At 44.0% G+C, this 27,148-nt stretch overlaps 1 protein-coding gene across 2 annotated transcripts in view; it reads right to left on the bottom strand.

Moving 5' to 3' along the window:
• LOC112234153 (formin-like protein 2) overlaps positions 1–27,148 on the bottom strand; it is a 76,195-nt gene that overhangs the window by 44,600 nt on the left and 4,447 nt on the right. For both annotated transcript variants that reach the window (XM_042315987.1, XM_042315996.1), the window contains exon 2: positions 581–664. In XM_042315987.1, coding sequence (XP_042171921.1) covers positions 581–664 — 84 coding nt within the window. The remainder of the gene's footprint in view (positions 1–580; positions 665–27,148) is intronic.

The following is a 27,148-nucleotide window of genomic DNA, read 5'->3' as shown; positions in this document are numbered from 1 at the left end:
AGTGTACTTAATGTTTTGTCGTGCGATCGATAAACTTACACAAACGCTTGGATTGCTTTCGCTGAAAAGCGTAATTTCAAAATCTGACACGACAGGTGGATTAACAAAAGGCTAAGCTGTGTTTTCCTATATTGCACTTGTGATTTCATGAATATAAATATTTGTAGTAATATTTATTGAATGTAGCGCTATGCTATTCAGCGGTTGTTGATGACACTTATCCCGATATCGGGATTGCAGCCATAACAAGTTATTTAGCTAATAATGGGGATCTAGGAGAAAAAAATGGTCCGGTGTGGGGGCCTCCCTATGGGGGGGAAAAATGGTCCGGTGTGGGGGCCTCCCCGGGGGGGAATGGGCCGGTGTGGGGGCCTCCCTCGGGGGAGGAAAATGGGCCGGTGTGGGGGCCTCCCTCGGGTGGAAAAAATGGTCCGGTGTGGGGGCCTCCCTTGGGGGAAAAAAATGGGCCGGTGTGTTCGAAATTTTGATTTCTGGTCCAAGTCCGTCCCTGACTGACACAGTAGATTCTAAACTAGGATATTGTGAACAGGTTAATGAAGGTGAGTAAACAACATCCCACCTGATCACAGATAAGTTCCCACTTCTTCTCGTTGTCGTACTGCCGCAATAGTCGCGCTTTGTCTGGAGGAAGGTTCATAGAGTTCTGAAAGAGAAACAGAGAAACATTGCAATTATAAAATGTACGAAACGTCCACCCAAAATGGCAGATGCTACGGTCAGACCTGCGTCCCAAGTGGCACCCTATTCCCTGTATAGTGCACTACTTTTGACCAGAGCCCTATGGTTAAGGGGTGACGGGGCGAGGACAGAGTGTCTCCCCCTACTAAGGAGTCTGACTCTGGGGCTCTCTCTCTCTCTCTCATATAACAAGAAGCATGAAGCACCACTTAATCCCCCAGGCATCCCCAAGGCACAGCACGATGAGTGTTTGGTGCTGTGCGCGTGTGTGCATGCGTAATCATTCTGTGGGATTGCATTTTATGCACACAAACATGCAACCGGCGGGATCACATACTGACAGAGTAAGATAGGGGTGGGGGGCAGTGCGGGAGGGGTTGGATTAGTCTACGCAGTGCTACGTCCTCATTGACAAAATTCAAACTGCTTTCTGGCGTTGAAATGAGTCCTCTGCAATCGGCTGTGGTTGTCTCACATGCAGTATGTCATCTTAGATTTAGCTAACGTTACTGTAGCTAAACCACTCAATAAAACAAACTGTAAACATCCAACCGAATTGTTTAGCCACTAAGACAACTTTCTGCTTCGTTTTGTTTGGTAATTGGGATCTCAAACAGAAAGCTACTTTGTTAGGAGGATTTGAAAGTGACTTGCAGCTGACAGTAATGTGTTTTATTAGAGGCTTACTATTCAACACCCATGTGTTGGTTACATGCGTAGAGTGTGTGTGTGTGTGTGTGTGTGTGTGTGTCTGTGTGTGTGTTGGTTAAACTGCTACATTTGTAAAAACAAGACCTCCATCATCCATTGCACAACCCCTTTCTTTTTCCGTTGGCTCGCCCTACTTTCAAATAACATCTGCTTCATGAAACGCCCCCCCGGACCCGACGATACCCTACCCACAAGTGCATTCGAAAAGACTGAAACAATTAGCTGGTGCTTAAATCGCACCACCCACCCAAATTCACGGGGCAGCGCACGTACACTCACTGACGTACACAAAACACACGTGACCATAACATTTCTAAATACTCAGAAACAACACATTTTATATGAATGAGTTGGGCTACGACCTATTATTCTTTTGATATGAAAACTACACTTTAAACAAACAACCTAGATTTGGTAGAACATGTTTCGTTTCGTCTGAGTGATCGTCAGTCTGTGTTGTGAAACACAACCCAATAATTAATGGGCAATTCCACAGTAACAGAACGATTGCTAAGGCCATTCACCTTCGAATATATGTCGAACAATAACCAATGATTGCAATGTTAAACAAAACCGTACAACACTATTGCATAGAGTCGCACGGTTTGTTTACTTTGCAATCATTGGTTCATGTTTTGTTTGACATACATTTAAACGTTTTGAGCGTCTGCATCATTCTGTTACTGTGGAATAGCCCACTATGACTGTTGGACATGTCTCGGTTATAAACACAGGCTACCAGTGGTGCAGGGCGAATGTTTTCCACTGCTTAAGGAAGACAAAAATTGGCAATTTTACAGTGTACAGTTTTGGGTTCTTTTTTCTCCGTTTTAATTGGCAGGATCATCTATCAATGTGTGTTCAGCACTGGGACCGGGCCTTATGTTTCGCCGCCGCAGAATTTTCCAAAGTCGCATGGCGAGGAGAGCGACTGGAAGACGGATGGATAATATCCTGGGACTGTGTCGTTTTCCATGACCGAGTGAAACCAGGATACAGTCGGGAGACGGAGAGTAACCCCATGTCTCCGTCTAAGCCATATGTGTGTGGAAGGGCCTGAGCGACACAGCAGGCATCAGGGTTGGGAAGGTAGGTGATGACATGCCAAGTGTTGCCTGGTAAAAAAAAAAAAAAAACACCTGCAATTCTCTTGTTCAACAAAAGAAGATATAAGAGGGATGGGCCAGTGTTCAACATCCTTCCCAAAATGCATATAACCGGTTCAAAATGACCATGCATAACACAAGATCAATCTACCATACAGGCTTAACTTTACTGTACGGAACCAGTAACCGGGGAAGATATCGTCTGGTCAAAAAAATGGTGTACTTTATAGGGAATATTGTGCTATTTGGGACAGGCACATAATTCCAATGACTGTCAATCGTGTGGGCTTCATGTGCAAAAACACTACACTGAATAATACTGTAGTATTTACTGTAGTGTTTTTGGGGATATGAGCGTAGTATACTGCAGTATTCGCTGTAGTGTTTCTGCAGACATTACTGTAGTATACTGCAGTATTTACTATAGTGTTTCTGCAGACATTGCTGTAGTATACTGTAGTATTTACTGTAGTGTTTCTGCAGACATTACTGTAGTATACTGTAGTATTTACTGTAGTGTTTCTGCGGACATTACTGTAGTATACTGTAGTATTTACTATAGTGTTTCTGCAGACATTACTGTAGTATACTAGAGTATTCGCTGTAGTGTTTCTGCAGACATTACTGTAGTACACTGTAATATTTACTATAGTGTTTCTGCAGACATTACTGTAGTATACTGTAGTATTTACTGTAGTATACTGTAGTATTCGCTGTAGTGTTTCTGCAGACATTACTGTAGTATACTGTAGTATTTACTATAGTGTTTCTGCAGACATTACTGTAGTATACTGTAGTATTTACTAGTGTTTCTGCAGACATTACTGTAGTATACTGTAGTATTTACTAGTGTTTCTGCAGACATTACTGTAGTATACTGTAGTATTCGCTGTAGTGTTTCTGCAGACATTATTGTAGTATACTGTAGTATTCACTATAGTGTTTCTGCAGACATTACTGTAGTATACTGTCGTATTCACTATAGTGTTTCTGCAGACATTACTGTAGTATACTGTAGTATTTACTATAGTGTTTCTGCAGACATTACTGTAGTGTTTCTGCAGACATTACTGTAGTATACTGTAGTATTTACTCTAGTGTTTCGGCAGACATTACTGTAGTATACTGTAGTATTTACTCTAGTGTTTCGGCAGACATTACTGTAGTATACTGTAGTATTTACTCTAGTGTTTCTGCAGACATTACTGTAGTATACTGTAGTATTTACTCTAGTGTTTCTGCAGACATTACTGTAGTATACTGTAGTATTTACTCTAGTGTTTCTGCAGACATTACTGTAGTATACTGTAGTATTTACTATAGTGTTTCTGTAGACATTACTGTAGTATACTGTAGTATTTACTATAGTGTTTCTGCAGACATTACTGTAGTATTTACTATAGCGTTTTTGTTTTATTATCTTTTGTTTCATTATCTCTTTTTTTATTAGCTTGTGTTACCTTGTTTGGGTGCTCTCCTTGAGGAAATCTGCTGGTCAAATACTAAAAGAGCAAATTGTCCATAACCTGTAAGTAGGTAAGACTGGGGTCTGAACAGATCGGTTCAGGGCTTCTGCTCTTTTCTATAACCTGTAGGGAATGCAATATACGGTCTATACTTGGTTTCTCCCTCATGGGTGGCAGTAATTGGGATATTGGGGGAGGGGAATAGCGTATCAATACAGTGCGTAGTACCGTATTCGACAGTACAAAACGATATAGTCAGTACTACACATGATCGAGGGAGACTACAGAGTTCTACAGTACACTGTAGTATGTGTTTCTCGTGGTTGATGGCTGATGGGGGGGAAAAGGCCTTGTGAGGCTACAACGCAAGCACTCGTGATCTTAATAGCACTCGTCTGCCTACTAAGCTTGCCATGCCCTCACTGTCTCCCACCACTGTACGAACAGAACATTACATTAGTATTCCGTAGGAGCACTGAGACGAGCAGCCTGCTGACTAGAGGGAATTGGAGGCAACTGAGCTCCATCGACTGTCTGGCCGGGAACCCGACTGCTAACATTGCTAGCTAGGAGCTACCCCCCTTTCTTTCCCTAAGATATATTAAAAGGGAACACTAGACCTGAGCAGCCCGTCACAATAAAGTGACATAAACCCGCAAGCAGTGGCCAGCGTATTAAATACACAGAGCCACTCAAACGCAACCCCTATACATCAATCATATGGCATGTTCGAATTAGGGAGGCGAAACAAATAATGAAAGTTAATTCCTCCTTCCTGCTGCCTTGTTATGTTTGGAGCCCGGCAGTAGCCCTTGGCCCCGAGACAGATGGATTTGTGGCAGTGTCACTGACGTAGGTGCAGTTAAATGAGCAGTAGTGCAGACTGCTGGCTGGCTGACTCAGTGCTGCACGCTTGGCCCTGTGGGCTAGCTTCCTGTCCTTGGTGATGCTCCAACTCAAGCAGAGGCCACTTCTAGCACCTTTATATCCCCCCCCCCCCTAATGAGCTGTGACATGCTCTTATGGCGCCCGGTTCGGCTTTCCCTCATCGGAGGCTACGGGAGAAAGTGTGCGTGTATGGATGGGGTGTCGTTGACTGGTTAGAGGAAAGGAACAGCCTCACAACTCCACTTGACCCCCTCTCTCACCTACAAAATGGATGACCATCCTCAGTTCAGTAACATGCTCAATTTGTGGGCCAACTGAAGTGGCTTGTGGAGAACAGACTGCATTGCATGCCTAAATATCCTAGGTATTGAGATAGAAACAACACTAATAGTTGTTTTATGAGCCGTGGGATACACATAGGCAGTAGTGTTATGTACGCCTAGACATTTGCTGACAAAATATTGTCCAATAAACTTTGACGTGAACTTTATAGTCAAAATAAAATACGCCCAACGGGGATGTCATTGCACTACTCTTTAAATTGTCTCCCGGTGTTTTGAAGTAGCCTCCCGTTGTCAACACAATCCCAGTGTACAAAAAAAGCTGCGTTACACAAGTTAAAAAATAGTCTTGAACAAACTGAAAGGCAGAGATAGCTAATTCGGCAGAACGAAACATGCGTGTCATTTCTTGGCCTTCCCGGTTTGACTACCTGAGGCATTTTCTGTACACTGGGCTGGTGTTCCTCTTCAGCTTCTAAAAGGGTCTAACGTTTTCGCTAACATCTAGGCAATACATGGTCCGTTCAGTAGTAGCAAGCCGCATTTGGTGTAAATGTGTCTTCTCTGAGGAAGAAAGATCAATCCAAGGTCACATTCGGCCTCGTGAAAACACAAGGGTCTGTGAAGACTTACTTCATACTACTGAATTGCAAAATCCCCCGCTGAGAATAGGAGCCCATTGGTGCAGGACATTCTCCTTTTGAACTCCTGGCTAAAAAGTGTGACGGATATCCGGCAACCCTGGCCCGCGTGGCACGTAAAAACGCACCATGTGGACAACCTTCGTGAAATACACATTCTCTGTGTTTAAGCGGTGGACGGGAAATCCAGTCCCCTCCGTGCACCGCGAATGAGGACCTCCATTGACTAACGAATCCATCACCTTTAAATAAACAGCCCAGATGTTGATTTAAACTCAGTGTGCCATACAGACCACAGACACAGGGGACCGAGCAGGAGCTCTGCGCCAGCCTCCCATTACATGAGTCATACAGGCCAGGCAGACAGACAGACGGCACTTGGCTCAACCCTTCCACCTCCCTGGAGGTCCAAGGAAAATGGCCTCCGACAGCTACAACAACAAAACAAAACAAAAAACATGATTTCTTTCTTTCTTTTGCTTCATTTGCTGTCGTCACAGACCAGCAGAGAACCTTCACCGAACACGGGCTATGCCTTCACTTTGAGATAGGCTACGTCAATTAGGCTAATTCATTTCTCGGCTTGGAAGAGTGAGTCAAGCTTTTCAAAGGTGAAAAAAAATCTGAAACAGGGCGTTGGATAAAAGCAGTATGCCAACTTCTTACATAGCCATGTGATTAGTCTATAAAAGAGCCAACTTGGGAACTCTGATCTCCAACCTTACTGAACGCACTGGTAAATCATTGGAAAATGGCTGAGGCCCAGAAGGAAGTTCAACAGCGTCTGTCTATTTCTGACAGGATTCATTAACCTCGTCTTCAAGAGGACAGTGACATCCTCAGTGTACACCCGATTGCCAGCTCTGAGTTCCCCTCTAGAAAAACACCTGCAAGTCATGCAAATATGTCAAAAGGAATAAAACAAAACACCTATTGGGTAATGGAACTAATTAACTGGCCATGCAACATTCAACACATATATTTTTTTGCTATATCAAGACAATCTAACCCTTAATAGAACTTCCAAAAATGCTTCATAGCATAGCTAGCCGGGCGCAATACGAATCATTTAGACGCTCAGAGTAACTTTTTACACGGACAACAAATGATTGAGAAGATAGAAAAAGTGTCTGCCATGCAGCAACTCTCCCCGCCCGCGTCCCCTCAGATCATTTCTTTGCCTTGATTGATAAGACCCAGGGGACTGTCTAACTACAATGAGGGATAGCGCATGCCGCTCTCTCCTCCTGCCCTCCTGCCACTGATCCAGGACCTGTCGGATGATCTTCTGGACTGCTGGGCCCTCCTACCCGCCTACAGTGCAATCATGAGATCCGGGCCCGCATCCACTGCATGCAATCATGTCAGGAGGATTCAGGGAGCTGTAGTATAGTTGTAGAATAGCTGTACTTATATTTTTGTACTATATATGTAGTATAGTTGTAGTATACCAGTAGTATTTTGTAATACAACTGTAGTATAGCTGTGGAATAGGACAGACTAGGAGAACGTACTGGAGGCTTTTCTGATCCTCATGGTTTGGCGAGATGGCTGTGCTCTTTGTTCAGCTGTCGCACAGACGCACACACAGCACTGAATCTGGGACTGGAGTGGGCTCCTCTTCAGCCAGCCAGCCAGCCAGCCAGCCAGCCAGGCCTCTCCGTTTAGCTTTCCCACATGACTCTTTTTCCTCAGCGTTTCCTGAGCCGTGTATCCAGTCCAGGGCCGACATGAGATGGCTTTCCCAGCCAAGGCGAAGGCAGAGTGGGTTGGATCAGCGCTGTGCTGCGCACACCAGACCAGACAGTGTGAGGGGATAAACCCACAAGAGAGGAGAATGCTGATGACACGACGCCCGCTAATCAAATTCCATTCTGTTGCATAGTAGAACAATCAAAGCTATCGGCTCGCATCTCTGTTGGCTTTTTGACTAAACAGCCTGTAGACCGCAACATGCACTTTGATTCTGTAGAGAGTCAATTCCGGTATCGACGAGTTGACGTAGTAACAATAATCTAAGAGTTGCTCAACATTCAGGGGTTGACTGTGCGTGCCGTGTTCTCTCAGACGGTCAGATACACGTGGCTGCAACAGTCGGGTCATAATAGTGTGGATGACTGCCAGAGAGAGCCATCGGGCAGCACTTCGCTGTCCCTCCCTCAGGAGTTCCCTCCACTCTGGCCCTCCCTCCAGTAACCCAGTCTGTCTGTGTCTCCTTGCCAAGCCCAGCCAAGCGTCCTCCCCACATTAGCGCAGTGTGGCGCCATAATCCTCCAGTCTGAATTATGTGGGGGCACAGGTGTCCCTCGTCTGTCCTCAGATTAGCCATGTAATCCCGAGGACCCCCCTGCCCGGCCCCTGGCTCTGCCCCTGACCTAGCCCAAAACAACCACCCACCTCCATGACGGGATATGCATACGTTTGGAGAGGTGTTCACAGGAATGTGAGCCGAAACAAATGTGGAGACATTTGCTGCAAGTCTGCTTCATAATAACATCGCAATGCTAATATGATTACTGTCGCCAACTTGGCGGCTTAATATTTTTCCACACATTTCAAGAATTTCAACTTATAATGTAGGCTATATCCTCCTTTGTCTCAACTTCCATGGCCAGAACGTGCTCCCAGGTGAATAGGTGTCTGCCAGGGTGCTATTCCAAGCTGAATGCCGATGAGCCTAATACGCTACATGAACTGCTTCACTCATCAATAGAGCGCCTGAGTGTCCCTGTTTGAGAAAGAGTTACGTTTTGAAAATATCAGAATCAGAATACGAGACACATTGTTGAATGGATTAAAGTTGTCCAAGTTTTTTTATTTATTTATTTTTTTAAAAGAACAAGAGCTCAAGTTGCGGAAGTGTGTCCATCTCCACACTAGGTGGGAACCCATTTCAATCCCAATGAATAGAAGATCGTTTTGACACATACTTATGGTCCTGTGCGTTTTGAAATCGACAACATTGATGACACTTTGCTTGAAATGAGGAGCGCACCTCGATGAAGTTCAGGACTGGTAGTTCCAACCCTTCATCTTTTTCATCCTAATCTGCTTTGTTCTATTTCTACGTCATCCCAAAGACACAGCACCGCATAAAGCGACCGTCTAACCGTGGTCATACATCAGCAGCATTATTTCTTAAGCCCATTGGGTTACGGGCTCAGAACATGTTGGTCCAAACGATGGAAGGCTGACCAAGCACTGATGCCTGATCTTTACGAAGGAGCTTTCTGAAGAAAAAAAACCCTGCTATTTGTAGACTTCCTATCATACGAGTGTCTAAAATGTCTAGGCTAAGTTTGACGTTACTCTTGCATGCAGTCACCTTCATGAAGCCGAGAAGCATCCACCTCAGGATCTGACCTGATCGGCACCCTGGAGCTTCGAGGCAGACTGCTCAGGCCCAGGGGTCTGCCTCTACTTTATCATATCAGATAGCCCAAGACATAGTAGTTTACTGCTGGTTCAACAGGGCCAGTCTGGGAGCCATTAAGACTCTACCGTCAAGGCAGTGCGAGTCAAATCCCAGGGAGGGAACATTCCTGACATGGTCCAAACCGTGGGTGGCAAGGCTTTCAACCGAGACACTGCTCACTCGTGACCGACCACGGCCATTTGGGTTTCATTTGGAGAAAGTGAAGACACTTTGTGATTTTTGACTGGGTTGTTAAGAGTGTAACTTGCAGGGGAAATGGCAACTTTTTTTTTTATATCCGTCAGTCACCTGGACACAATTTTTGCCTGAAACGTTGATTTAAAATAATGAGATGGGTATAGAACAAGCCTTTACTCAGCACATGGTTATAATCTATTGATAAACTATCAGTTGAGATTTAGAGCAATGTATTAGTTTCTTATTTAATCTGAGTAGGTGGCAAATCAACACTACGCACCGTGGTCCGGTTCATCTTGGTCCTGTTCATCTAACCAGTTCTGATACCCCTCTAAGGGCGTCTGGTTTGAGTGTGGGCTTCGGTTCAGACATAAGAACTGCTAAATAGTTTCTCTTTCAGGCACAACTGTGAGGACGGAAAACTAAAACATGCCGTCTCTTTTTTTTCCGGCTCGCTGATGTGGAAAACAGAGGATGGTACAGTAGCAGAAGGTAGCCTCGCCACCTTACTGGCCCACTTGTTTTCAGAGCTGTCAAAGCCGGTTAGCCTCTACCTAGCTACATCAGTGCCTCCTCCAAACTGTTCTCGGCAGCACCGATAACAGTTCTGACAGTGCCAGGGACCCCAGTTCTGACAGTACCAGGGACCCCAGTTCTGACAGTGCCATGGACCCCAGTTCTGACAGTGCCAGGGACCCCAGTTCTGACAGTGCCATGGACCCCAGTTCTGACAGTACCAGGGAGCCCAGTTCTGACAGTGCCAGGGACCCCAGTTCTGACAGTGCCAGGGACCCCAGTTCTGACAGTGCCAGGGGGACCCCAGTTCTGACAGTGCCAGGGACCCCAGTTCTGACAGTGCCAGGGAACCCAGTTCTGACAGTGCCAGGGACCCCAGTTCTGACAGTGCCAGGGACCCCAGTTCTGACAGTGCCAGGGACCCCAGTTCTGACAGTGCCAGGGACCCCAGTTCTGACAGTACCAGGGACCCCAGTTCTGACAAAGAGAACTGAATAACAGATAGAAGGCAAAGGACCCATTTAACCATGTAAAACTGACGCAGTGATCAGGCCCACATCTGAGACGCTCATCTCTTCAACGGAGAACTCGGAGGAGTTCCTAACAAAGGTAGCCTAGTGGTTAAGAGTGTGTTGCCAGTAACCAAATGGTAGCTGGTTTGAACCCTGAGCCGACTAGGTGAAAAATCTGCCGATGTGCCCTTGAGCAAGGCACTTAACCCTCATTTCTCCTGTAAGGCACTCTGGATAAGATTACTAAAATGTGAAATTGACAATGAGCTACAGGTACCCACGGTAGAAATATGCACCCGTATCACAAACACATCGAGAGGTTAGGCTTGCATATCAAAGCATGGGCCTAGTTATCTGGAAACTTAATACAAGAAAACTCAGCATTAGAGGAAAAAGTGGCCTATACGGAGTTACAAAATGTTTGAAGTATATCAACTAAAATAGGATGTTGACAGTGGGTGTGCATGCTGTGGGAGGCCAGTCTTCAGTCCAATAAACCTGTAAAAACAGATTGCTGTAGTATTTGGAGTCTAAGGTGGTCACTGAGGCCTATATCAAACTCTGACAAGGCACAACCTCCCATTTTCACTGCAGATGTTGCTTCTGGCATGAGCTTACCCTACAAAACCCTCCTTTTACTCAGGCAGCTTCAGAAGGCAACAAATGTCTCAAGAGAACTTCACCGGTCGGGTTGTCCATCAATCAGAACCGAGGGGAAAATTAGTCTGCAGAGCCTTCTCCAAAAGCCTAAATATTTTAGCATCAGTAGATCCGGGATCTAATAACTATGATAAGCAGAACCCACTGGCCACAAAATAGTTGAATCAATGTTGTTTCAATGTAATTTGTCAACGTATTGTGACGTAGAATCTGTGGAAAATACATAGGATTTTTGTTGTTATGACCTGGATTGCAGTTGTTTTGAGGGTGAAATTTCAACCACGCGATTATGTCCTCATTATAACCAATTTGACATAGACAATCCATGCATTTAAAGTTATTAGATTTAGCCATATTCTTTAACTTCTTTAATTCCAGTTAGTCATTTGCAGACAAAGTTAAAGAATAGGACTACATCAAAATAAACTTTTAATAAAGTTTGATTTGATTTAGTCCTCTTCTTTGACGTTGATTCTTGGTTGAGATGGAGACGTGAATCCAACATATAAATGATTCATTTGTAGACAAGCTGGAATCTGCAGAGGTATGGAAAATGAAGGAAATATTTGCTTAAATGGTCTGGGATTATTTGATAGAGCCAGTCACCATTTTATATACTGTCAGAAGTAAAAACCTTTGATAGCATGTAAATCCTTGGAATCAAAATGGCAACACTAGACAACATAGCCTCTGGTGCCAGGACACAGATTCAAATTTATCTGAATGACCTCAGTGTAAAATGTTTTCTCCTGTTTTAAGAGAGCTTGAAGCATGGTTGGCTTTAATCACACGGTTGAACTTCAGATAAAGTTCAGCTAGAACATAAAACAACTCAAAATGACAAAACAGAAAACACCAACACTTTTACATAAGACAGTCTAAACAGTGTCTCATATGGTGCCGTTTCAAACAGCTGTTACCTTGGACTGTGTACAGAACCACTCCATGAGGCAGTTTACTTCAGAGGCAGAGTAACAACCGTGAGCCTCCTCTCCTATTGTTGTGGGGCCTGTTGTTGTGCCAGTAGGGCTGGACTGGGCCACACTGAAGACTGGCTGTAACTGGCTGTGCTCAACATAAAGGAGCCAAGCTGGACCATGTCTAACTTGCCTCACCCTACACCTGCTCATTACGCTAGGGTAGATCAACAGCTAAGAAAGAACCAATACAAAAGACTACTGTTCTAGATTCAATCATTAAATCAAATAAAAAATGTAATCACATTATATTTGTCACATGGGCCGAATACAAAAGGTGTAGTAGACATTACCGTGAAATGGTTACTTGCAAGCCCATAACCAACAATGCAGTTAAGAAAGAATTGACTAAATAAACTAATGTGAAATATATATATATATATATAAACTCAGCAAAAAAAGAAATGTCCCTTTTTTAGGACCCTGTATTTCAAAGATCATTCGTAAAAATCCAAATAACTTCTCAGATCTTCATTGTAAAGGGTTTAAACACTGTTTCCCATGCTTGTTCAATGAACCATAAACAATTAATGAACATGCACCTGTGGAACGGTCGTTAATAGAGGTCGACTGATTATGATTTTTCAACGGCGATAACAACGGCGATAACGATTATTGGAGGAACAAAGAAAGCAGATACCGATTAATCGGCTGATTTTTGTTTATATATATATTTGTAATAATGACAATTACAACAATACCGAATGAACAATGAACACTTTTATTTTCAGAGTCAGTAGAAAGGTCTTTTTAGTGCCTACCGTCTGTCTATACATAAATAACATCTATTTAGTCTCAAATAAATAATTAAACATGTTCAATTTGGTTTAAATGACGCAAAACCACAGTGTTGGAGAAGAAGGTAAAAGTGCAATATGTGTCATGTAAGAAAGCTAACGTTTAAGTTCCTGGCTCAGAACATGAGAACATATGAAAGCTGGTGTGTTTCCTTTTAACATGAGTCTTCAATATTCCAAGCTAAGGAGTTTTAGGTTGTAGTTATTATAGGATTATTTCTCTCTATACCATTTGTATTTCATAGACCTTTGACTATTGGATGTTCTTATAGGCACTATAGTATTGCCAGCCTAATCTCGGGAGTTGATAGGCTTGAAGTCATAAACAGCGCTGTGCTTCAAGCATTGCGAAAAGCTGCTGGCAAACAGAGGAAAGTTCGGTTTGAATGAATGCTTACGAGCCTGCTGCTACCTACCACCGCTCAGTCAGACTGCTCTATCAAATATCAAATCATAGACTTAATTATAATATAATAAACACACAGAAATACGAGCCTTAGGTCATTAATATGGTCAAATCCGGAAACTATCATTTCGAAAACAAAACGTTTATTCTTTCAGTGAAATACGGAACCGTTCCATATTTTATCGACCGGCTGGCAACCCTAAGTCTAAATATTGCTGTTACATTGCAGAACCTTCAATGTTATGTCATAATTATGTCAAATTATGGCAAAAATAATTACGTTCCTTGTTAGGAAGAAATGGTCTGACTCTGCTTACACTGAACGCAAGAGAAGTGACACAGTTTCAGGCACCGCATTGATTATATGCAATGCAGGACAAGCTAGTTAAACTAGTAATATCATCACCCATGTGTAGTTAACTAGTGATTATGTTAAGATTGATTGTTTTTTATAAGATACGTTTAATGCTAGCTAGCAACTTACCATTGCTCCTTGCTGCCTGCACTCGCATAACAGGTGGTCAGCCTGCCACGCAGTCTCCTTGTGGATTGCAATATAATCGGCCATAATCGGTGTCCAAAAATGGCAATTACCGATTGTTATGAAAACTTGAAATCGGCCCTAATTAATCGGCCATAACCGGTCAATCTCTAGTCGTTAAGACACTAACAGCTTACAGATGGTAGCCAATTAAGGTCACAGTTATGAAAACTTAGGACACTAAAAAGGCCTTTCTACTGACTCTGAAAAACACCAAAAGAAAGATGCCCAGGGTCCCGCTCATCTGCGTGAACGTGCCTTAGCCATGCTGCAATGAGGCATGTGTCCAGGGCAATACATTGCAACGTCCGTACTGTGAGACGCCTAAGACAGCGCAACAGGGAGACAGGACAGACAGCTGATCGTCCTCACTGTGGCAGACCACGTGTAACAACACCTGTACAGGATCGGTACATCCGATCATCACACCTGCGGGACAGGTACAGGATGGCAACAACAACTGTCCGAGTTACACCAGGAATGCACAATCCCGCCATCAGTGCTCAGACTGTCCGCAATAGGCTGAGAGAGGCTGGACTGAGGGCCAGACATCACCAGCAACAACGTCGCCTATGGGCCGTCGCTGGACCAGACAGCACTGGCAAAAAGTGCTCTTCGCTGACGAGTCACGGTTTTGTCTCACCAGGGGTGATTGTCGGATTCGCGTTTATCATCAAAGGAATGAGCGTTACACCGAGGCTTGTACTCTGAGCCGGGATCGATTTGGAGGTCGTGGGTCCGTCATGGTCTGGGGCAGTGTGTCACAGCATCATTGGACTGAGCTTGTTGTCATTGCAGGCAACGCTGTGCGACACAGGGATGACATTCTCCTCCCTCATGTGGTACCCTTCCTGCAGGCTCATCCTGACATGACCCTCCAGCATGACAATGCCACCAGCCTACTGCTTGTTCTATGCGTGATTTCCTGCAAGACAGGAATGTCAGGGTTCTGCCATGCCAAGTGAAGAGCCCGGATCTCAATCCCATTAAGCACGTCTGGGACCTGTTGGATCGGCGGGTGAGGGCTAGGGCCATTCCCCCGAGAAATGTCAAGGGAACTTGCAGGTGCCTTGGTGGAAGAGTGGTGTAACATCTCACAGCAAGAACTGGCAAATCTGGTGCAGTCCATGAGGAGGAGATGCACTGCAGTACTTAATGCAGCTGGTGGCCACACCAGATACTGACGGTTACTTTTGATTTTGACCCTCCCCCTTTGTTCAGGGACACATTATTACATTTCTATTAGTCACATGTCTGTGGAACTTGTTCAGTTTTTGTCTCAGTTGTTGAATCTTGTTATGTTCATATAAATATTTACACATGTTAAGTTTGCTGAAAATAAACGTAGTTGACATTGAGAGGATGTTTCTTTTTTGTTGAGTTTATATCAAAAAGTAACACAAAAAAAATGTGCGGGGGTACACGTTGTCGAGGTAATTTGTAAAGTGACTATGGATCGATAATAATCAGCAAGTAGCAGCAGTGTAAAAATGTAAATAGTCCGGGTGGCCATTTGATTAATTGTTCAGCAGTCTTATGGCTTGTGGGTAGAAGCTGAGCCTTTTGGTCCTAGACTGGGCACTTTACAAAAACAACTCAGCAGGACTGGTTAGGTCTAGAAGTTAGGTTTGAAAGAATGTGTGAGTGATTGAATTTACATCTATTTAAACTAATTCAAATTACTAGGCTATAGCTTAGGCTACAAGATTTGCTAACTTGGCCCAAGTCATTTATGCCTACCTATACAGTAGCCTAACTCTCTACAGCCCACGCAAAAGCATGGTATAAAATTAGACATTATCCAAAACCACCGCCAAGGCGCAAATGCCCAAATTGAATTGAGCACAACAACAACGATTGCAGTCCCCAACAGTTTCGACCCAACGCTTCTTGCACACATCCAAAAGGCTGGTTCCCACACAACCAGATGATTCTGTGCCAGCGGAGGGAGCAAGGCTTTCAAGCTCTGCTGGCTGCCTGCAGTGTAGGCTTTAAAAAGCACATCACACACCACAGCAGCCTAAGACTTGTGACGGGTTTGAATGGCCAATGTGCCTCTGGCTGGATCACTAGCCCTACTACTTCTCACCAGTAACAGTTTAGTGTTCCTCGCTGCCACGGCTAATTAGGGACCTTAGTTCGGCAGCACCCTGGACGTCCGACACCACGTTGCCTGTTGCCTCTCAATCAATCCCCTGAACGACCCAGCACCCCCAGTGATGGGACGGAAGCAGCCCCAGCCTCAACGCTGTGGACGGAGCTGGCCCCTGGACCCGGAAGGAACAGCCACAAGCCTAGCTGCCTGTCGGGCCGGGGGTTAGTGCCAGGCTCCATCCTCCTACAGAATAACGAGCAGCTTTGTTCCCCAGCTACTGTTAGCCCTCTGCTGCATAGAGAATACCCATTGTTCTGCTCTTTTAATGCAGAGTCAGCATGAAAAATGCAAAGAATGCTGGCTATTCATTTATTTCTTCTTTACATCTGTTTGCATTTCCTTTCTCAAAAGATATACTGAGTAGCCAAAGAGAAAGGTAGGATACTTTAAAAAGGCTCATTGAGAACACGCCTAGCTGGTTCGACCAAGGACGCTTGAATTGAGAAGAAAAAAAGAACTTTTCCAAACAGTAGCCCACGTTTACCAAAATGGAGCAATTCGCAGATCATGGCCCTTTGGCTGCCTTTAAGCAAAGCGGCTTATATGTAATCTGGTCAGACTATTGAGAAGTCTATAACAAAAGCTAAGCCCTTAGCCCCATATGGCATTTAAGCAAGTCCCAAAAACTGCTTCAAACTTCTCTGCCTCCCAGGCAAGCCAGGGAATACAGCAATGACTAAATCAAGATCCATCCGTGTTTTAACATGGTGAACACGATATTTCCATGAGAGGCCAGTGGTTACTTGAAGCAGAGGAAAAGCAACATAGGCCTAAAAGGCTACATTTCTGCTGCATCGTGTCACCTTCCTGTGTTCCCATGTGAAGCATACACATTGCATGTGACTCACATACTCTAGGGTAGATTGATGATTTCCCAATGGTTTAGATCAGGGACAGGTAACTGCTAGCCTTTTTTTAGGGCCGTGGATCAATTTTTCCTTTTTCAAAAAAAAAAAAAAAGCATTTAGCTTAGGGCCTCCAAAAGGCTAGGGCTGGCTCTGACTGCATGTGGGGGGTATGGATGTGGGTATGCAGACGTGCAAGCCACTGCAGCCCCTCTTGATGAGTTTAGATTTTTTTGGTGGCCCCCATGCCCATCAAAGTTGCCCATCCCTGGTTTAGATAATAACCATCACAAGTAGGGGACTTTCTAAAGACACAAAAGCCATTTAGTTTTGACTCCCTTAACTGATTGGCTAATTGTTGGAGTCACGCTTGATGAGAAATGAAACACCGTTAAATCAGAGTTGAGAAACAAATTCAAATGTACATCACTTGCCCTTCAGGAGAAAATGTCAACCTTGTTATGTTTAGGAAACAGGGAAAAATATGATTTCCAAACCTTTAGTCTAGTGCGAGCCATCTCATTAATTCTTTCATATGTCGAAACAGCCAACACTCATGTCATGGGTGCTATGGCAACCAGGTAAGAGCGTACAGACATGCTCCTGAGTGAAAGAGACTACTAAATGCCAAGCATGTTCCCATAAAAAGTCCACATTTTGCATGAAAACTGTGCCTTACAGTGTAATGAGCAGTCTTCGTCATGCTTACAAAAACAGAGGGGCTAGCCAGTGATCAATGGAGGGACATTCAGTATGACAGAGCTCACTAGAAAATACAAGAAACTATGGCAATGCAAGCAACTACAGCAAGGGACAAAGCAGACTGTGCCGAAGGTTACATTAGATAGACAAAGTATAATTGGCTACACTGTTCATGAAGTGACAAATAGGCACACATACCAGTAAAGTTTGGAAACACCAACTCAATCAAGGGTTTTTCTTTATTTTTGATATTTTCTACATTGTGAAATAATAGGGAAGACATCAAAGGTATGAAATAACACATATGGGGATAGCCAGTGATGGCAAACTTTTTTGAGATTCTTAAAAGTAGCCACCCTCTGCCTTGCCCTTGATGACAGCTTTGCACACTCTTGGCATTCTCTCAACCAGCTTCACCTGGAATGCTTTTCCAACAGTCTTGAAGGACTTCCCACATATGCTGAGCACTTGTTGGCTGCTTTCCCTTCACTCTGTGGTCCAACTCATCCCAAACCATCTATTGTTTTCACTATATATTTTACCTCTTGGGGATGTTATTCGAAAACATAATGTTAACTTTCACTGCTATGCGGATGACACACAGCTGTACATTTCAATGAAACATGGTGAAGCCCCAAAATTGCCCTTGCTAGAAGCATGTGTTTCAGACATAAGGAAGTGGATGGCTGCAAACTTTCTACTTTTAAACTCGGACAAAACAGAGATGCTTGTTCTAGGTCCCACGAAACAAAGAGATCTTCTGTTGAATCTGACAATTAATCTTAATGGTTGTACAGTCGTCTCAAATAAAACTGTGAAGGACCTCGGCATTACTCTGGACCATGATCTCTCTTTTGAAGAACATATCAAGACCATTTCAAGGACAGCTTTTTTTCATCTACGTAACATTGCAAAAATCAGAAACTTTCTGTCCAAAAATGATGCAGAAAAATTAATCCATGCTTTTGTCACTTCTAGGTTAGACTACTGCAATGCTCTACTTTCCGGCTACCCGGATAAAGCACTAAATAAACTTCAGTTGGTGCTAAATACGGCTGCTAGAATCCTGACTAGAACCCCCAAAAAATTGATCATATTACTCCAGTGCTAGCCTCTCTACACTGGCTTCCTGTCAAAGCAAGGGCTGATTTCAAGGTTTTACTGCTAACCTACAAAGCATTACATGGGCTTGCTCCTACCTATCTCTCTGATTTGCTCCTGCCGTACATACCTACACGTACGCTACGGTCACAAGACGCAGGCCTCCTAATTGTCCCTAGAATGTCTAAGCAAACAGCTGGAGGCAGGGCTTTCTCCTATAGAGCTCCATTTTTATAGAACGGTCTGCCTACCCATGTCAGAGACGCAAACTCGGTCTCAACCTTTAAGTCTTTACTGAAGACTCATCTCTTCAGTGGGTCATATGATTGAATGTAGTCTGGCCCAGGAGTGGGAAGGTGAACGGAAAGGCTCTGGAGCAACGAACCGCCCTTGCTGTCTCTGCCTGGCCGGTTCCCCTCTTTCCACTGGGATTCTATGCCTCTAACCCTATTACAGGGGCTGAGTCACTGGCTTACTGGGGCTCTCTCATGCCATCCCTGGAAGGGGTGCGTCACCTGAGTGGGTTGATTCACTGATGTGGTCATCCTGTCTGGGTTGGCGCCCCCCCTTGGGTTGTGCCATGGCGGTGATCTTTGTGGGCTATACTCGGCCCTGTCTCAGGATGGTAAGTTGGTGGTTGAAGATATCCCTCTAGTGGTGTGGGGGCTGTGCTTTGGCAAAGTGGGTGGGGCTATATCCTTCCTGTTTGGCCCTGTCCGGGGGTGTCCTCGGATGGGTCCACAGTGTCTCCTGACCCCTCCTGTCTCAGCCTCCAGTATTTATGCTGCAGTAGTTTATGTGTCGGGGGCTAGGGTCAGTTTGTTATATCTGGAGTACTTCTCCTGTCCTATTCGGTGTCCTGTGTGAATCTAAGTGTGCGTTCTCTAATTCTCTCCTTCTCTCTCTCGGAGGACCTGAGCCCTAGGACCATGCCCCAGGATTACCTGACATGATGACTCCTTGCTGTCCCCAGTCCACCTGGCCGTGCTGCTGCTCCAGTTTCAACTGTTCTGCCTTCTTATTATTCGAACATGCTGATCATTTATGAACATTTGAACATCTTGGCCATGTTCTGTTATAATCTCCACCCGGCACAGCCAGAAGAGGACTGGCCACCCCACATATGCTCTCGCTAATTCTCTCTTTTTTTCTCTCTCTCGGAGGACCTGAGCCCTAGGACCATGCCCCAGGACTACCTGACATGATGACTCCTTGCTGTCCCCAGTCCATCTGACCGTGCTGCTGCTCCAGTTTCAACTGTTCTGCCTTATTATTATACGACCATGCTGGTCATTTATGAACATTTGAACATCTTGGCCATGTTCTGTTATAATCTCCACCCGGCACAGCCAGAAGAGGACTGGCCACCCCACAAAGCCTGGTTCCTCTCTAGGTTTCTTCCTAGGTTTTGGCCTTTCTAGGGAGTTTTTCCTAGCCACCGTGCTTCTACACCTGCATTGCTTGCTGTTTGGGGTTTTAGGCTGGGTTTCTGTACAGCACTTTGAGATATCAGCTGATGTACGAAGGGCTATATAAATCAATTTGATTTGATTTTGATTTGATTTGAATAAGGTTGAGGTTGGGTGATTGTGGAGGCCAGGTCATCTGATGCAGCACTCCATCACTCTCCTTCTTGGAGGTGTGTTTTGGGTCATTGTCCTGTTGGGAAAAAAAGGTTAGTCCTTCTAACCCCAAACCAGATGGGATGGCATATAGCTGCAGAATGCTATGGTAGCCATGCTGGTTTAGAGTGCCTTGAATTCTAAATAAATCACTGACAGTGTCACCAGCAAAGCACCCCCACACCATCACACCTTCTCCATGCTTCATGGTGGGAACCACACATGCAGAGATCAAATTTGGACTCATCAGACCAAAGGACAGATTTCCACCGGTCTAAAGTCTATTGCTCGTGTTTCTTGGCCTAAGCAAGTCTCTTCTTATTATTGGTATCCTTTAGTCGTGGTTTCATGGCAGCAATTCGACCATGGAGACCTGATTCACGCAGTCTCCTCTGAACCGTTGATGTTGAGATGTCTCTGTTAGCATTTATTTTGGTTGCAAGCTGAGGTGTAGTTAACTCTAATGAACTTGTCCTCTGCAGCAGAGGTAACTCTGGGTGCTTTCTTTCTTGTGGCGGTGTCACGCCCTGACCTTAGTTATCTTTGTTTTCTTTATTATTTGGTTAGGTCAGGGTGTGACAAGGGTGGTTTGTTTAGTTTTTGTATTGTCTAGGGTTTTTTGTATGTCTAGGTTTTTTTTGTATGTCTAGGGGTTTTTCTAGTCTAGGTGTTTATATGTCTATGGTTGCCTAGATTGGTTCTCAATCAGAGGCAGCTGTTTATCGTTGTCTCTGATTGGGAACCATATTTAGGTAGCCATATTCCTTGGTGGGTTGTTATTCCTTGTGGGTTGTTATTCTATGTTTAGTTGCCTGTTCTGCACTAGCCATATTGCTTCACTTTGTTTAGTTCTGTTCAGTGTTCTCTCTTTAAATAAAGAGTTATGTTCGCTTGCCATGCTGCGCCTTGGCCTCCCCTTTATGACGACTGTGACAGGCAGTCCTCATGAGAGTCAGTTTTATCATAGTGCTTGTTGGTTCTTGTGACTGCGCTTGAAGAAACTTTCAAAGTTCTTGAAATTGGACGGATTGACTGACCTTCACGCATTAAAGTAATGATGGACTGTCGTTTCTCTTTGCTTATTTGAGCTGTTCTTGCCATAATATGGACTTGGTCTTTTATCAAGTAGGGCTATCGTCTGTATACCACCCCTACCTTGTCACAACACAAACGATTGGCTCAAACACACTGAGAAGAAAAGAAATTACACAAAATGTACTTTTAACAAGGCACACCTGTTAAGTGAATTCTAGATGACTACCTCATCAAATCAAATTGTATTAGTCACATATGCCGAATACAACAGCTGTAGACCTTACAGTGAAATGCTTACTTACGAGCCCCTAACCAACAATGCAGTTAAATATATATATCTATCTCTCCGGCCACCCTATTTCTTTGACAATTTTTAGGGCCTTCCTCTGACACCACCTGGTATATAGGTCCTGGATGGCAGGAAGCTTTTCCCCAGTGCTGTACTGGGCGATTCGCACTACACTCTGTAGTGCCTTGTGGTCAGAGGCCGAGCAGTTGCCATACCTGGCCCTCACACGGCCAGGGCTCTGATCTCCTCCCTATAGGCTGTCTCATCGTTGTCGGTGATCAGGCCTACCACTGTTGTGTCATCTGCAAACTTAATGAAGCTGGTTGAGAGAATGCCAAGCGTGTGCAAAGCTGTCATCAAGGCAAAAGGTGGCCTCTGAAGAATCTCAAATATAAAATATATTTTGATTTGTTTAACACTTTTTTGGTTACTACATGATTCCATACAGTATGTGCTATTTCATAGTTTTGATGTCTTCACTACTATTCCATAATGAAGGAAATAGTCAAAATTAAGAAAAACCCTGAAATGAGGAGGTGTCCAAACATTTTGACTGGTAGTGTACATTGTCTGCTCATGTAGACCTCAAGTGCCATTCAACTGCAATGCTGTTAAGTGGATGGTGGGGCTCTTGAGCCACAATAGCTCTGGTTCAGGGAGTCGTTCGGTCGAAGGACCGCTAGAGCACACCCGAACGACACCCCAGACCAGAGCTAGAGCCACAATAGCTCTGGTTCAGGGAGTCGTTCGGTCGAAGGACCGCTAGAGCACACCCGAACGACACCCCAGACAAGAGCTAGAGCCACAATAGCTCTGGTTCAGGGAGTCGTTCGGTCGAAGGACCGCTAGAGCACACCCGAACGACACCCCAGACCAGAGCTAGAGCCACAATAGCTCTGGTTCAGGGAGTCGTTCGGTCGAAGGACCGCTAGAGCACACCCGAACGACACCCCAGACAAGAGCTAGAGCCACAATAGCTCTGGTCCAGGGAGTCGTTCGAAGGACCGCGAGAGCACACCCGAACGACTCCCCGGACCAGAGCTAGAGCCACAATTGACTCAGAGCGAATAGGAAAGGTGCTTAAACAAAGACTTATCAGCACATACACTTCCAGTCAAGTGTAGTGGCTACAAGGAAGGTACATTAGGCTACTTGAGGAGCTTGTCATGGAAACTGGATTCCAAGTTTCTTTTTTTTACTCTACTTATAGTATTTAACCACTGTAAACGGTATCCATTCAGTTTTGCTCATGTGGCCCACTTTTCTTTTTAAAGTGTTTAACTAGTTATATTTCAAAAATGGCGGATCAAGCAAAAAGTACACAACGCAAAGAAAACGTTTTTAAATGTCCAGATTGTTCCATTGTTATTTACTCCTTAATTCACTCATTACCCTAAGGTTACTATTGTACATATTGTGGTGGTAGTGTGATGGTTTGGGGATGCTTTGCCGCCTCGGGACCTGGATGACTTGCCTTAATAGAAGGAACCCTGAATTCTGCTCTGTATCATATAATTCTACAGGAGAATGTCAGGTCATCCGTCTGTGAGCTGAAGCTGAAGCACAGCTGGGTCACGCCGCAAGAGAATGATGGAAAACACACAACAAGTCTACATGAAAACGGCAACAACAACAAAAAATGTTTTGGAAGTTTTGGAATGGCCTAGTCAAAGTCCAGCCCTAATCCCAATTAAGATGTTGTGGCAGGACTTAAAATGAGCAGTTCATGCTTGAAACCCCACAAATGTTGCTGAGTTAAAGCAGTTATGCATGAAAGAGTGGGCCAAAATTCCTTTGCAGCAACATGAGAGACTGATCAACAACTACAGGAAGCATTGCAGCTAAAGGTGACGAATTATTGAGTGTAAGGGAGAGCAAATACATTTTCACGCAGAGGCAATGGGTGTTGCATTACATTGTTCATGAAATAAATATAGAATTGTTGTGTTATTTGTTCACTCAGGTTTCCTTTATCTAATGTTTAGGTTTTGGTTGAAGATCTGATAATAATATTAACGATGTAGGCTATCACAAAAAAAGAATTATCCCAATACTGTATTTATTTATTCTCCCCATCACTAATCAGACATGTGGCCTATTCACACAAAATATACATTTTTACAGCCGGAAAGTATTAAGAGAGAAAGGATTAGGCTTACAAGTAAAAACAGCCTTTCCATCAAAAACATGTTATTGGAAATGAAATTCCTACTATTTAATCAAATCTACATGGAAGATTACAAGTCTGTAGCCTAAGCTTATAATGGACGTTTACATTATACTTGTTTCTCTCCCTGGTCAAGGTCGTATGTGAAATACTTTGCCTTATCTTGACGGAGGCCTTGCATGACAATTATGTCTAGTTTAAATCTCAGCCGTCGCTTCAAGTCCCCTGCAGCAGCTGTATCAATGGAAGGCAATTTGCTTTGTCAGGGGAAACAGTTAGGCTTAGTGGAATCAGCCAGCAGCAAGCCTGGAATTTTCCAGGAAAAGCCTACCTGTAGTGCACTAAATCTGTTCTCAATGTTGACTCTATTCTTATGATTACAGTACAAGTACAAATACACTCAGTGGCCAGTTTATTAAGTACACCACTCATTCATGAAAATGGTTCGCCCCTACAGACAGTGAGTCACGTGGCCTGCTATATAAAGCAGACAGGCATTCGAGGCATTCAGTTACTGTTTGATTTTGAGCAACATTTTACCTTTATTTAACTAGGCAAGTCAGTTAAGAACAAATTCTTATTTTCAATGACGGCCTAGGAACAGTTAACTGCCTTGTTCGGGGGCAGAACGACAGATTTTTACCTTGTCAGCTCGGTGATTAGATCTTGCAACCTTTCGGTTACTGGCCCAACGCTCTAACCACAACACTACAAATAACATCCAGTCAGTGGCAGTCCTGTGGGCTGATGGCAGAGTCAGGATTTGGCGTAAGCAGTATGACTCCATGACCACATCCTGCCAGTACAGGCTGGTGGCGGTGGTGTAATGGTGTGGGGAATGTTATCCTGGCACACGTCTGGTTCCTTGATACCAATTGAGCAACGTTTGAATGCCACAACTTGCCCCAAAGAATTCAGGATGTCCTGGAGGCAAAGGGGGGTCCGACCGGGTACTAGATGGGCGTACCTAATGAATTGCAAATTGGGTGTGTACAAATCCACTCAAATTGGGCTATTTATTAGCCAATGTAACAACATGTTAGTAGAGTAATTACAGTGTTACTACACAGCTACTAGCCAGCAGCATACTACCCTGCATACCACTGCTGGCTTGCTTCTGAAGCTAAGCAGGGTTGGTCCTGGTCAGTCCCTGGATGGGAGACCAGATGCCCCTGGAAGTGGTGTTGGAGGGCCAGTAGGAGGCACTCTTTCCTCTGGTCTAAAAAAAAATATCCCAATGCCCCAGGGCCTGCCCTGTGTAGGGTGCCATCTTTCGGATGGGACGTTAAACGGGTGTCCCGACTCTCTGAGTTCATTAAAGATCCCATGGCACTTATCGTAAGAGTAGGGGTGTTAACCCTGGTGTCCTGGCTAAATTCCCAATCTGACCCTCAAACCATCACGGTCACCTAATCACCAGTTTACAATTGGCTCATTCATCCCCCTCCTCTCCCCTGTAACTATTCCCCAGGTTGTTGCTTCAAATGAGAACGTGTTCTCAGTCAACTTACCTGGTAAAAAAACAGATAAATAAAATAAAAAATAAAAATTGTGACCCTAAACAGAATAAAGCTGTAATGAGTGCAACGCATAGCCTAAAAAAAACACAGTTGTCAGCTGAGCATGGAGAGGTCAAATGCTTTCATGTAGTCAAATCCCTCCCAACCCTGTTTACTCCACCTGGTTTCTCAATGTAGGAGTTAGTCAGGCCATAGCAGCTACCCTCTAGATGGCTAATGTTCAGATTAAGAGGGAGCTAAACATGTTCAAAAAATTTTTTTTATACATTTGGAAAATGAACTGTAAAGCCCAGTTCAGATACAACAGCCGACATGAAATGAGACGAGATAAAATGAGCTAGTTTGAGAATGTTGTGTTGTACAACTGGTTGACTAAAGACGGGGCAGATGAGAGGTGCTGTTGAGCCCATTTCCATGGTAACGGTGTCTTTTAAAACGACAGATGAAACTTTGAAACAAAGTTGCCACTTGTTGTAGCAAGGTGCTTTAGCAAACTTGAGTGTCATGGAACACATGCACCAGAAACAGGGTACACTTTGTGACTTGTCAGATGAATGTCAGGAAACTAGGTTAGCTATGTGCAGCAAAATAGCTAGCTAGCTCTCTGTTTGGCTAGCTACCTACCTGGCTGAACACAGAGCATTAGTGCACTGTTCTTTGTTTGGCTAAATAAATCTGTCTCGCTTGAGACTAGAGATTTGACATGTTGAGTCTTGGAAACTCCAGCCGACGAAATGAGACGTTCTAAAACTAGGCCGTTCAAATCATACAGACTCCTTAAAAAACGTTGTGTCGTGTCTCTTCTTATGTATCTGAACTAAGCTTAAGGGACAATTCCAAAGCAAAAGAATGATGCTGACTCAAGATTTTTTTACTTTAAAATGTAGCTCATGTCAAACAAAAATCAATGATTGCAAAGTTAAACAAACCATACGACTCTGCACAAGGACAACGTTTAACAATGTCCACTGAATATTTTACAAAAACAACATTTACTTTAAGAACAGTGCGGATGTAAAGTTTGGTAACAGAATGACGGCACAAACAGCACAAACCGCCATTCTGTTACCAAACCTTACATCTGCACTGTTCATAAAGTAAATGTGTTTTTGTAAAATCTTCAGTGGAAATTGTTAAAAGTCATCCTTGTGTATAGAGTTGTATGGTTTATTGAACTTTGCAATCATTGGTTTTTGTTTGAAATATATTTAAAAGTGTGAAATCTGAGTCTAGCATCATTCTGTTACCATGGCTATTTAAAAGACCTTGTATAGGACGGCAAGTAGCCTAACGGTTAAGAGCATTGGGCCAGTAACCAAAAGGTCGCTGGTTTGAATACCTGAGCCGACTAGGTGAAAAATCTGTCGATGTGCCCTTGAGCAAGCCACTTAACCCTAGTTGCTCTGGACAAGAATGTCTGCTAAATTACTCAAAAGTAAATGTAAATATATAAGCCACTGCAATATAGCATTGCTGTTTTTTTAGGGCCTTCCTCTGACACCGCCTGGTGTAGAGGTCCTGGATAGCAGGCAGCTTAGCCCCAGTGATGTACTGGGCCGTACACACTACCCTCTGTAGCGCCTTGCGGTCGGAGGCCAAGCAATTGCCGTACCAGGCAGTGATGCAACCAGGATTAGAGGTTGACCGATTAATTAGGGCTGATTTCAAGTTTTCATAACAATCGGAAATCGGTTATTTTGGACGCCATTTTTTTTTTACACCTTTATTTAATCTTTATTTAACTAGGCAAGTCAGTTAAAAACACATACTTATTTTCAATGACGGCCTAGGAACGGTGGGTTAACTGCCTTGTTCAGGGGCAGAACGACAGATTTTTACCTTGTCAGCTCAGGGATTCAATCTTACAACCTTACGGTTAACTAGTCCGACGCTCTAAC

Source organism: Oncorhynchus tshawytscha, linkage group LG03 (genome assembly GCF_018296145.1).
Source record: "Oncorhynchus tshawytscha isolate Ot180627B linkage group LG03, Otsh_v2.0, whole genome shotgun sequence".
Classification (NCBI taxonomy): Eukaryota; Metazoa; Chordata; class Actinopteri; order Salmoniformes; family Salmonidae; genus Oncorhynchus; species Oncorhynchus tshawytscha.
The sequence above is the reverse complement of the archived record's forward strand: the minus strand, read 5'-3'. Positions and strand labels throughout refer to the sequence as shown.